At 36.8% G+C, this 13,771-nt stretch overlaps 1 protein-coding gene across 2 annotated transcripts in view; it reads right to left on the bottom strand.

Moving 5' to 3' along the window:
- Positions 1-6,650, bottom strand: part of FSHR (follicle stimulating hormone receptor) — a 160,183-nt gene extending 153,533 nt beyond the window's left edge. For both annotated transcript variants that reach the window (XM_082744333.1, XM_082744334.1), the window contains exon 1: positions 6,441-6,650. In XM_082744333.1, the coding sequence (XP_082600459.1) occupies positions 6,441-6,592 (152 nt within the window). In that variant the 5' untranslated portion in view covers positions 6,593-6,650. The remainder of the gene's footprint in view (positions 1-6,440) is intronic.
- Between the last annotated feature and the right edge of the window lie 7,121 nt (positions 6,651-13,771).

Raw genomic sequence — 13,771 nt, 5'->3', positions numbered from 1 at the left:
GGGAATATAAACGTCCCCTACCCCCAGCCCAATTAAATTCCAAATGTTGGGCATACATATACCATTTCTCACTGAAGTAGGTGCAAGATTTTGTTTTGAGAGAAAGGATTATGTATGCATTAACATAAAAACTGTGCTGTTTTTTTCCTTCAAAGAAATATCTAAACAAGACAGTAGGAGTCTCAGGATATGGGCACCAGGGGTAATCTTCACAGTGGGGTGTTTGGTTTTGATATCCAGATAGAACTACAGTAATCAAAGCACATCTGGAGAACACAGGAAACCTCACATTCAGGGTCTGGGATCTGACCTTAATTGGCAAAAATTATATTTCTTTGAACATTTCTGCCTGACTTAAAGTGATTTTGTTTAGGCAATGTCATTTGTCTTTTCAATATTCTTGTTAGGTATAGAGAAGCAAGTATTATTACTTATGTCAGGAGAATTGAATGACGTGCTTAGAATACAGAATGTTCAACTTTTTAACTTAGACTTTGTTCCTGATCTTTGTATCTTTCTGAATAAATTAATTGATTCTAGAATGACATACAGGCATTTTCTTAAAACAAGCACATAAAAAAGGCAAGGAAAATAAGAAAGCTATCAAATCCTATAGTAGCTCACCACAGGGAGAGCAATAATCATCTTTTATAGGAATCTTTTCCTTAGTACTAAGGAATGGAGCAAATAAACAGATGTAATTCCCCCTGATTTATTGTATCATTTGTTCTACATGTAATTGAGGGCCCAGAACATACATTGCACAATAAAGAATACAAAAGAAATTTTCACTACAGTGGAGGAAATAGGACACACATGAAAAAATAAGGACAAAGTAAGATGAAGTGCAAAATGAATTGTACTAGCTTTCGGATTAAATAAAGATGAAGTGGTCAGGGAAGACTTCATCAAGGAGGCAACCTTTGAGCCAGGTGATCATAAGTAGGTTGGATTTTAAGAGGCAAGAAAGAAGAAACTCAGGATAGTATAAACAGGAGGCATAACATGAAGACACAAGGAGGCAGAAATGCACAAACTGAGCTTAGGAGGGAGTCTTCGTCAGTCTTACAGAGTAGATGGCTCCTGTTGGAGAGGAGTGAGAAGCAGTCAGAAAAATGAGCCACTGAGTGAGTTTGAATGGGGGAATCATAACTTGGTGGCAATTGTATTTTAGGGAGAAAAATTCAATGACAGTGTGCAGGCTGGTTTAGAGAAGAAGAGAATTGACTAAAGGGAGATAAAGTAGGACATAATTATACAATCCTGGCTTTAGATGTTCAGGGCCTAAACAGATGTTGGCAATAAAGAAAGAATTACTAATGGGGGTCCCTCGTTGCCTCAGTCATTTGAGCTTCTGACTCTTGGTTTCTGCTCAGGTCATGATCTTGTTGTAAGATCAGGCCCCCTGTTGGGCCCCACACTCAGAGGGGAGTCTGTCTGGGATTCTCTCCCTCCCTCTCCCTCTGTCCCTTCCTCCACTTGCATGTGCCCACACTCTCGTCCTCAAATAAATAAAATAAATCTTAAAAAAAAAAAGAATTATTGGTAGTAGCAGTAGGAAGGGAGTTTATAAAACTGATTGGATATGGGCAATCAAGAAAGTGAGCCATTGATACCCAACAAATCCAGAAGTCAGGAGTGGTTTTTACTCATCTTATAATCCATTGTTTTCTTTTTCCTTTCTTCACCTCAGTCTAAGTAACACATGGCTATAGTCCTCACAACCATCTTCTTTATGAGAACACACTACATTCTTAAATAGCAGCTTCTCAGACACAAAGCCCTGAAACCCCAGCCAAAGATTTGCCTCCAGCTGATACTGAACCCTGAACTGGGAGGTAGGAGGTCCAGGCTGCAGTTCCAGACTTGACAAAGGATTCATTCTGGTGGCTGGGGTTGGATAGACCAGCCTTTGGAGTAGCCTTTCTTAGAGTGTGTTCTGCAGATATTAATCCCAGAATATGCTTTCAGAGGGGAAAAATGCACAATTAAACTTGTTTGCACACATCTAAAGCTCCATTTCCCTTTTGAAGATCACAGAACTTTATTGGCACAGTAAAAGTCTTCCTTTTGGCATACAGTACTGATACATCCCTCAGAACTAAAGAAAGACAAAAGTAGCTCCTAGCTAAACAGTAATCTGTGATTCTGGAATAAGGTGAGTGATCTAAACCAAAGCAGCAAAACAAGAAATAAAAGGCAAAGGGAGAAATTAAAACAAAAAACTATAATTAGAAAATTAAAAGTAAAGGTGAGTCATTTGAGATCACAATGAGATACAAGAACTTGATAGGAAGAGAGGGGTCAACACAGGCAACCTATAATGAAATCTCAACACCAATCTCCCTGAGTCAACAGGGACCTCCAGTGGACCCTTTTCTCCTCTTAGTAATGAGGTCGTCTGAACCTGCTGAAGAAAAAGATGGCTGTTCGTATGCTGTCACTTAGAGCTAAAATTTTGGATTTTGAATGGGTGCTCACATTCTCCCTAGAAATTGTTAACTCCAGGAAGAATAAAGCAAGATTGAAGTGTCCTTTCTAGACTGACTGACTGCCTCCAATTTAAACTGAGTTTCTAGGGTAAGTTAGAAATCAAATTTCCTTTGACCGTGGTCAGAATGAAACCTCCCTGAGTTCTTGGCAAATATTGAAAGCCTAATTGAACACATTTTCTTACTCAGAAAATAAGTGCATAGAGAGTAAGTGCTTCGGCCACTGGGAGAAGGAGGAGATCATTCTTAAGTAAGAGATTATAAACTGTCTCAGAGTTACAAAGATCTCTGTATCAGTTGTTGAAAACATTCTCATACCTATTGATTCATTTGGTCATCATGAAGGCCCTTTGGCATTTGTTTGTTTTTCCTAGTGTTCAACAGATATAGCAACAGATAGCAAGGATGACCACCACCACCAGTGACCACCACCACCAGTACCCGAGAGGCATTGCCCTAGGTGTTAAAGATCCATTGTCCTTTGTAGTCCTCACAGCAACACTTTGAGAAAGGCTCACATTACAGTTTACATTACACAGCCATGAGACTATGTGGTAGAGCAAAGAAGCTCATAGCCTGGGTTCAAACTTCAGTCTCTTGGATTCTAAAGACTATCCTATACTATCTCTGACTTGTCAAAAACAGTAAGAAGCCCCCCTGTGAATATTGCCTTGCAAGTCCCTCCATTCCTGCCCTAGCTCATCTAGATCAGTACTTTCTCCATGGTGCCATGTTGTTTCAGGCTGTCTCAACCCCACTTAAGCCAGTAAGACTTAGCCACTTTTAGCTACCATCTAAATCAGAATTGGGTACCTGATAACCTGTGGGTCAAAGTGGGCCTGCCCTCTGTTTTTCTGTGGCTCATGAGCTGAGACTATTTCTCACCTTTTACATGATGAAAAAAAAAATCAAAAGAAGACTATTTTGGGACATGTGACCATAATACAAAATTCAAATTTCAGTGGCAAAAATAGGGTTTTGCTGGAAAACAGCCATGCTTGTTGCATTTTGTCCTTGGCACCTTTCCTACAACTGTGACAATTGAGTAGTCACAGCAGAGACTTATGGCCCATAAAGCCTAAAGTATTTATTACTGGGTCTTAAGCGAAAAACTACTGACCTCTGGGCAAATTCTAAGGTACATCTTTGTTTGAAGAGGAACAAATGAAAGGAGTCTGAGGCTTTCATTATACACAGCACAGAAGACACAGGTTCAAGTTTGGATTCCAGCTCTGCCGTCCAGGAGCCACAGGGCTGACAGCGTCCAAGTTATTAAACTTTTGGGCTCTTTGGTTTGTCTCATGTGAAAAATGGAGCAATAATACCAAACTTGCAGTTCTGTTGTGAACTTTTAATAAAGTATTTTGTGTAGAGCTTCAGGCAAATGGTACAGGCCCTTCCGTAAATGGAATGCACCTGCCTGTTGGTGGTGCTTTCCTCTTGCTTTGCCGTATATTAACATGGGCAGATGGTTGGGAATTAGGAACCTCTCGTGATAGCTGGCATGTATATAAAATGAGAGTGCTGCAAGGTAGATGGAATGATAGGATAAATTGTATATGGTAAGAGGTAGCAGTTGCTTTCCCCTGGGTGAATCTGATTATGAAGCTGTGATTTGGTGATGGATTAAGCTGTTGCACTCATTGAAGCCCAGCTATTCCACCCACTTCCACCTGATGTGATCATCATTAAGTCAACACCCAAATGCAGAAGACTGCAAGGTGAATTAGAGATACATAGTTGAAAAAGCCATTTCATCTTTCCTCTGCTGGTGTTTCAGATAAGCCCCACCTAATCCTTTTAAAAACAAAAATAAAAATTATTGTTCTTGCATTCTAACTCAACATCTGAGTTCTAGTTCACTTGGCATTTTATCTGCTCTACAGTGATGAACACACTAACCTCAAAAATATCCTCAAATAATTTTTCTACATCTAATGACTAAAGCAATGTTTATCTTGGTTGGTTATTTGCCAATAACAGGCAAATACTTTCTTCCCTTCCTTAGTTTTATGCAGCTTTGTCCCCTAGTATATACACCGAAGGGAGGAGTTCACCCAGAGCTAGCATTTGTCAAGAGATAAACACGCGCTCCTACAATTTCTTTCTCAGTTGCAAAGTGCTCTTGGACAGAGACGTATTTTAGTCATTTACATCTTAGTATGAATTACTTTCCAAAAACCATACTCCTGCTCCTCCCATATTATATGCACATACTCCCTGAGGTTTGGAGTTTGGGAATAAATTTTCTTCTTTTCTTTCCTCCCTTCTTTTCTTTCCTTCTTCATGTTTTCTATGCAGAATGAAAAAAATCTCTCTTCTGATAAAGAGATGTCAGAAAGTAGATGGTCTAGTGCAGAAGGGAGTTTGGGATGCACGAGTATCATCCTAAAATTAAACCTTGCTAGGGATCGTCTGCTGTAGCAGTTGGTTGGCACTGTTAGGCTCATCTAGAAACATTGGAAGAAGTAGAGAGGTAGAAATGGGTATGTTTGTGAGGGAGTTATATTTTCTAGTATTAGCAATAATCCAACCAAACTGCTTGTGTTAAACCATTTAGAAGTGAGGAACTTGAGGTTCGGAAAGGGTTAAACAGTTACTCAAAGTTGCTTAGGAGTAAGTGACTTCTTATAGGAGCTCAAGTGTGTTGACCTTCTCCTGTTTTTGTAATGACCCAATAAACCAAATTTTGCATAGGCACATTCTTCCCCGTAATCAGGAATATTTGTCTCATTGGAAGCAGTGTAGCCAAAACACAGAGCTGACTAGTTATTTTCTCTGCCTGTGCAGCAGCCTCTGCATAGGAACTGAAGACACGAGATGACCAGGGGAAAAGTAGCAAGCATAACTAACCAAGTGTGTGACCATTTGTCTCTGAGTGACAACCTGAAATGCACCTCCATGTTTGAGTGTAGTGTTGGTAATTGTGAACTGAATAGATGACTGTACTTTGCAGTCAAGTAAGAGTCATCTGTAGCTTTATGGGACCAAGAGTGAAACAGGCTTCTAGAATAGTTGCTTCTCTTTAACATCCTTGGACTGAGTTTATCTTCAACTTCTGAGCCTAACAACCTACTAGTACTCCGGGAAAGTAGAAATTGGATAGTCAGAATAGGGTTTGGGGGAAAGAACAGTAGATTATAAGTCAAAAGGCCTGATTTCTCATTTTGGCTGTGCCTTGACTCATCGTAAGAGATTGGACAAACCTCTTGACTCTCTGCACCCCAGAATCCTCATTTCTAAAATGAAGAGCTAGAGTAAAATGATGTCTAAGATCTTGTCCTACTCTCAGAGTCTATGGACTTCCTATTAAAATAGTTCAGTGACATTCTAAAGTTGTGAATCACATTTTCCCAGCTGTATGAAAGATGATGCAATATTTTTTCCAGATCAATACCCCCCCTTCTTTCTCTCTCGCTTTCTTCACACCCCTTCCCCTCTCCTCCAACTCTGTTTCCCCAGAAAGCAGAAACTCAGTTCAGGAGTTATCTTCTGGAGCCTCCAAAGTGACAGTGACTCGTGCCTTCTTGAAATTCTGTGTCTTTAGGAGACACGTTGTATATGCCCCTTAAATCATGACTGTCTTTCTGCCTCTAATTCCAGGTCTTCAAAGTTTCTAGGTTTTCTTAGTTTTACTTTTCTGGTTCTACCAAAGACAATTTGGAACCCAAGAGCAAATGTGTTGAAAAGACTCAAATATCTTCTTTTTGCCTTTGGATTGAGTTTTCCACACTGCTCTTCCCTGGCAGCTGCTGAGTCAAAATCTTTCTAAGATCCTGGGAGAGCTGCAAGCAGGGGTGTTAGGCTGGGGGAGTCTGTTTTACTCAAGCCCTTGGTCAGGGCAGAATTAATTCAGCCCAACAGTTATCAGCCTAACGTGAAAATAGTAATAGCATACAACACACAGATGCCAGCCCCACTGTTGTTCCCGCTGCCTCAGATACTCACAGTTCAACGGCATTCCTGGGGAGGTCGGAGGGAATCTCTGTCACCTTGCTCTCTTGGCAGAGGAAAACCCTGTGAGAGCAGTGACAGATCTGATGGTGACATCCCGAGCTTAAGCTCAGGAATGCCAGCAAAGCGACCGGGAGCAAGGCCATACTTATTCATCCATCCACCTGCTTTCTTCCTGCATCTGCAGAGAAAAATCTCCACAGATTTCAGAAGCTTCACACAGCCCTTATGAGAAGAGATCTGCCAGGGTCATGTGACCCACTATGGATTTTTTTTTTTTTTTTCCCCGTCACTTCCAGACAAAGAGCAAAATTCCTGTGTGTCATTAATGATTTCCAGGGCAAGATAAGCTACTCCCTTATCCTTCTCTGTTGGATTTCTTGTACGCTGACCCAAGGGAAAGAGGAAATAGAAACTTAATACATGTCTGGAATAGTTTACATTAATTATACTGTAGAAGTGTCCCCTGCTGATCACTAGTCTCTCTTCAAGAAAGTGATATGATTGACTTTCTCCAAAAAAGACATGACCTACGACGTGAAACATCAGTAAGAGTGTCACTCAGTGAGGGGCAAAGACTCGTCTCCAGTCTTGGGGTCAACATCTTCCTCCAGCCCACTTGGTATAAAACTGTAGCTTTTGGATAGTAGTCATGATTCCTTTCTTGCTATAATTAATAACCAAAAATAGGAGGGGTGGACTAGTGAGTGCTGGGCAGATATCCCAGGGAGAGGGCACCTCTGAGAGGATGTCCAAAGAGATAATGAACTTATCTGAGTGATTTGAGGAACAGGCGGTATTTTCACTGTGGATTTTGTGGACACTCCACCCTCTGTTGTGGATCCTTCTGGCTTATCTCATGTTCAGGCTCAGAAGATTTCCCTTGCCTTTGGGACATTGGCATGAATGAATTGCTTTCATTCCATTTTTCTTTCGAAAATCTATGCTTTTAAGTTAATTTTAAATGACCCCTCTAGGTGACAGTCCTGGCATTTTGACTGGCATTCTCGATCTTCTTGATCGTGTGGGATCTGGCAACATTTGGTAACACTTTCCGGAAAGTGGCCTTCTACTTCCAACTCTAGAATCTATAAAGATTAAAAGGCAGAATATTTTCTAAGATACTACCTACAATTTATTACTTGCTAAAATTAGTTTCAGCACTATCTTTAAGTAATTAGTTTCATAAAATTGAGTTAGGTGGAAATACTAAACATATATTTTTCCATCTCTTCCTTCCCCCTACCTCACCAAGGAGTAAAGACTTACAATGAAAGGATTAAATTATCTTTAAGGGGGAAACAGAAGAAGCACGCTGCTTTTAGGATGAAAATATTCCCTACTTTCCTCTGGGAGCAACTGATTCATTCTAATTCCAGTATTAGAAGATCAGGGCAGTATTTATATGGACTCTCTATGGTTCCAATTTTGGCTAAGGTGAATAGTTAAATTATTTCACTCAACAGTTGATCTACAGAATAATAGTCTTTCAGATGTGGAAGGGATTTAATGTAATCAGTCAACTAATGCTTTAGTTCACTCTAAAATACAGCAATTTAAAGGGATTTACTTCCCTATGCTTGATTAACTCCAGTGATTAAACACAAAACAAAACAAAACAAAACAAAAACCCAAACTCATTACCAGTAGAAACTCCCACCTATACCCCTCCCCACAAATCCTCACTTAGACCTGTAGAACTCCAATTGTATTTAGATTAGACCATCTATAATGAGGACAAATCTTTTTAAAATGGAGAGTTTGATTCTAAAATTATGTCATGTTCACAACTTATAACATTTTTAAATAAAATAAATGTAACTTACTAAGCAAAGTAATTGAATAGTTGTGGCAGGAAGAAATAGGATATAACCAATGCCACTGCCTCTATTTAGTTGCTCCTTCTAATTTCCTATGATGTTCCTAAGCCCAGAAGTGATCACTAAAGTGAATTTTGTGATTTAAAATTTTTAAAAATTTTATCATCAAACTATGAATCTCCAAGTAATATGTTGCATGATTTTGCCTTTTTTCTGATTTTATACAAATCTCATCAGTCTTTAAGGAGTCTTCTTTACTTGTTATTTTACCCTAACTTGATATTTTTTTCTTGATATTTTTAAATATTTTTTAAACTTAAATCCAATTAATTAACGTATAGTGTATTATTAGTTTCAAAGGTAGAAGTCAGTGATTCATCAGTCTTACATAATACCCAGTGCTCATTACATTATGTGCCCTCCTTGATGTCCATCACCTGGGTATGCCATCCCTCGCAGCCCCTTCCCCTCCAGCAAACTTCAGTTTGTTTCCTATGATTAAGAGTGTCTTACAGTTTGTCTCCCTCTCTGATTTCATCTTGTTTCATTTTTTCCTCCCTTCCCCTGTGATCCTCTGTTTTGTTCTAACTTGACATTTTTAAGAACCACCCATTTATTATGAAACAGGTCGACGTAGTTAATTAATTTTCATTACTATATAATATCCCATTGTGTAAATATGCTATAAGTTATGTCTTCATTCTCATGTGATCCATCTTTATGCTGAGCTCAGGAAAATATTCTCCTTTTTTTTTCCCCCTAAAAATTTTATAGTTTGGTTCTTCACATTTAAGGCCTTGAACTGTTTGACAGTGATAATTATATGTAGTGTGAATCAGGAACTCAATTTCAGTGTTATCCAGTGACTTAGGATTTTTATCCACATGAATAAACAATTGTCTCAGAAAGTGAATAGACCCTTTCCCCCTCATCTGTAAAAACTATTTTTCTCTTATCTTAGTAACTGTTTTGCATGGGTTTTTGTTTGAGCTCTTTTATCATCCATTGTCCTTTTTATCTGCTGCCAGTGCTATATTAGAGCAGTGAAATTGTGCCAGTGAAATTTAAGTCTTGATAAGTCTTGGTATATGATATAGTATAAGAAAATACCTTTCTCTTATTTCTTAAAGTAGGATCTTGCCTATTTTGGACCTTGGTTATTCCATATGAATTTTTGAATCAGCTTGTTAAACTCCTTGAAAAAAACTGGGATAGAATTTTGTTTGAAATTACGTTGATTATACAGATTAATTTTGAGAGAGAATGTCACCTTGAGGATACTAATTCTTCCTGTTCCTAATTGTGGTATATCACCATCTTTCTAAGGCCTTCTTTGATGTCTTTCAATAAAGTTTGATACTTTCTCCATAAAGGTCTTAATCTCTTAAATTTATTTCTAAATATCATTTACATTATTTTGCTATTGTAAATAACATCAATATTTAAAATAACACTATGTTGGTTATCACATGGTAGAAATGCAATTGATTTTGGAATATTTACCTTATAATATTTATCTCATACCTAATTGCCTTATTAAATTTCTATATAGGATATCATTTACATCTAAACAATCACATATATACAATATGTATATTATGTATGTAATATGTATATATGCGTCTGTTTCTTCTTAAGTCATTCTTTCCTTCCTCCCTGTTCTTGTTTCTCTCTCTTCTCTCCACTTTCTTCTCTCTCCTTCCTTCCCTTGTCTTTTCCCCTCCATCTCTCTTCCCCCGCCCTCCTTTTTTTTTTCTTCTCTGGTTATGATACCGAGGGCAATGACCATTAGACGTGTAAGGCATTCTTGTCATGTTCCTGCTTTTAAAGAAAATATTTTCTTATTGTTCACTGCTCAGATGATTTTTGTTATAGGCTTTTGGGGAATACCAGGATAGATACCAGGTTAAATATCTTAGAAAATTTTCTAAGAATTTCTTTCTTAGTATTGATGGAGACCAATATTGTTGAATGCCTTTCTCTCCATTTGTTTCCCATCCCAACCTATTAATTTGTTGAGTTATGATGATAATTTTATACTTAAACCACTCATATTCTTAGGAATAACAAAGTTGGTTATGAGTAATTGTCACTTTTATACCCTGACTTGATTTGCAGTCATTTCATTTAGGATTTTGGCATCTAGGCTAAATTTAGTAGTTTAGTAATGAGTAATTTTTAGTGAGCAATGCTATTTCTCACATATGTTGGCCCTATGTGGTTTGGTATCAAGGGTGTATTTGTCTCATAGATCAAGCTGATCTCTGTTATTTTTATATAAAAAAAAGTTACAAATTGGAATAATCTATTCCTTCTAAGTGTGGCTTTACTTGTCTATAAGACCATCTAAGCCTGGTTTTATACTGTGTGTGTATTTAAAGATATGAATTCAATTTTTTTAAATTGTTACTGGACTATTTGGGCTTCTTTTTTTCTTAAATCTTTTTATACTTTTTAAAAAATTTTCGATGTAATTTGTTTTAAAATTTATTATCATAAAAATTTTAGTTTTCTCTGAAATATTTTAAAAGCAATTTTATTTCTGTCCATTCATTTTTATTGAAGTACAACTGACACACAACTTTAGATTAGTTTCAGGTGTAGGACATAATTCAACAACTCTATGTTATGTTATGCTCACCATAGTTGTAGCTATCATTTTTTACCATTCAATGCTATATTATAATATGATTGATTTTATTCCCCATTTTGTACCTTTCATCCTTAGGACTTCCTCATTCTATCATAACTAGATAACATATCATCATAACCAGAAACTTGTACCTCCCACTCGCCTTCACCTATTTTTGCCATTCTCCCATCCCCCCCCCCCCCCCCCCCCGTTAGCCATCAGTTTGTTCTCTGCATTCATGGATCTTTTAACATTTTTGGTTTGTTCCTTCATTTGGTTTTTAGATTCCACATGTGAGTGAAATCACAGGGTATTTGTCTTTCTCTGATTATTTCACGTAGTATAATACCCTCTAGATCCACCCATGTTGTCAGAAATGGCAAGATCTCACTCTTTTTAATGGTTGATTAATTTCCATTACTTGTATACACCACATTTCTTTTTTTTTTTTCGATTTTTTTATTTTACTTTTTATAAACATATATTTTTATCCCCAGGGGTACAGGTCTGTGAATCACCAGGTTTACACACTTCACAGCACTCACCAAAGCACATACCCTCCCCAATGTCCATAATCCCACCCCCTTCTCCCAAACCCCCTCCCCCCAGCAACCCTCAGTTTGTTTTGTATACACCACATTTCTTTATCCATCATCTATTGATGGACATTTGGGTAGCTTCCATATATTGGCTATTGTAAATAATGCTAAAATAAAATAGGAGTACATTTATCTTTTTTAATTAGTGCTTTTGATTTCTTTGGAAAAATTCCTGGTAATAGAAATATAGGATGACATGATATTTCTATTTTTATTTTTTTGAGGAATCTCTATAGTGTTTTTTACAGTGGTTGAACCAATTTATGTTCCTACCCAACAGTACAAGAGGGTTCCTTTTTTTACCACATCTTTGCCAACACTTGTTAGCTCTTATCTTTTTGGTACTAGCCATTCTGACAAGTATCAGGTGGTATCTCATGATGGCTTTGATTTTCACAATTATTAGTGGTTATTAGCATCTTTTTAAATTTTCATATTAGTGATTATTAGCATCTTCTTTGGAAGAAGATCTATTCAGTTCCTTGCCCATTTTGTAATCGGTATTTGTTTCTTTGGTGTTGAGTTTTATAAGTTTTTAAAAAATATATATTTTGGATATTATCCTCTTATTGAGTGTATCACTGATAAATATATTCTCCCATTCAGTATAGTGCTGTTTCAGTTTTTGATGGCTTTACTTGCTGCACTAAAGCTTTTTATCTTGACATAGTCCCAGTATTTTATTTTTGCCTTTCTTTCCCTTGTCTGAGTAGACTTATCTAGAAAACTGATCTCAAACACATTATTGCCTATGTTTTTGTCTAGGAGTTTTATGGTTTCAGGTCTCATATTTAGGTCTTCACTATTTTTCGAGTTTATTTTTGTGTATCATGTCAGGAAGTAGTCCAGCTTCATTCTTTTGCATGTAGGTGCCCAGTTGTCCCAATACCATTTATTGAAGAGACTGTCTTTTCCCCCATTATGTATTTTTTCCTCCTTTATCATAGATTAATTGGCCATGTAAGTATGAGTTTATTTCTGGGATTTCTATTTTGTTCCATAGTTTTATGTCACCATTATGTGCCAGGATCATACTCTTTTTATTATCACAGCTTTGTAGTATATCTTAAAACCTAGAATTGTGGTACCTCCAGCTTTGTTTTTTCTCAAGATTATTTTGGCTATTGGAGTCTTTTGTGGGGTTTCATATAAATTTTAAGATTATTTCTTCTAGTTTTGTGAAAAATACTATTGGTATTTTGATAGGAACTACATTGAATTCATAGATTGCTTTGGGTAGTATAGGCATTTTAACAACATTAATTTTACTAATTCATGATAATGGTATGTATTTTCATTTGTTTGTGTCATCTTCAGTTTATTTAGTGTTTTACTTTTCAGTGTACAGGTCTTTCACCTCTTTATTCTTTTTGGTGAAACTGTAAATGGAATTATTTTCTTCTTCTGCTACTGCTACTTCATTGTAGTGAATAGAAACCCAACAGATTTCTATGTATTAGTTTTGTGTCTTCCAAATTTACTGAATTCATTTATTAGTTAAAATAGTTTCTGTAGAGTTTTAGAGTTTTCAATATATGTTATCATGTCATTTTCAGATAATGACTGTTTAACTTCTTCCTTACCAATTTGGATGTCCTTTGTTTCCTGCTCTTCTTCTGCTTCTGCTTCCTCCTCCCTCTTCCTCCTCCCTCCTCTTCTTCCTCTTCCTCCTCCTCCTCCTTGAATTAAGGCGGTGAGAATGGACATCTTTGCCTTTTTCCTGATCTTGGAAGAAAAGCTCTCAGCTTTTCACCATTGAGAATGATGGCAAGTTCGGGGTTTTCCTATGTGGCTTTTATTATGCTGAGTTATGTTCCCTCTAAACCCATTTTGTTGAGAGTTTTTATCATGAATAGGTATTAAATTTTGTCAGATATTTTCTCTGCCTCTATTGAGATGATCATATGATTTTATCCTTCGTTTTATTAATGTATTGTCTCACACTGATGTGTAGATATTGAACCATCCTTGAACCTCTGTAATAAATCCCATTTGATCATGGTGAATGAGCCTTTTAATGTATTGCTGAACATTGTTTGCTAATTTTTTGTTGAGAATTTTTACATCTACGTTCATCACACATATCAGACAGTGGTTTTTTTCTTGGTGGTGTCTTTCTGATTTTGATATTAATATTGTTATCAACATTTTAGTATTCTTTTTGAAATTCTTTTAAAACAATTTCTTGTATTGCTTATTTCTGTCCATTTTCTTTATATTGACCAACATAGTCAAAATTTTCTCTATTTTATTAATTCTTTCAAAAGACTTAAT

The sequence above is a fragment of the Mustela nivalis genome (assembly GCF_964662115.1).
Source record: "Mustela nivalis genome assembly, chromosome: 8".
NCBI classification, from domain to species: Eukaryota; Metazoa; Chordata; class Mammalia; order Carnivora; family Mustelidae; genus Mustela; species Mustela nivalis.
This window is presented reverse-complemented; position numbering and strand designations above follow the sequence as displayed.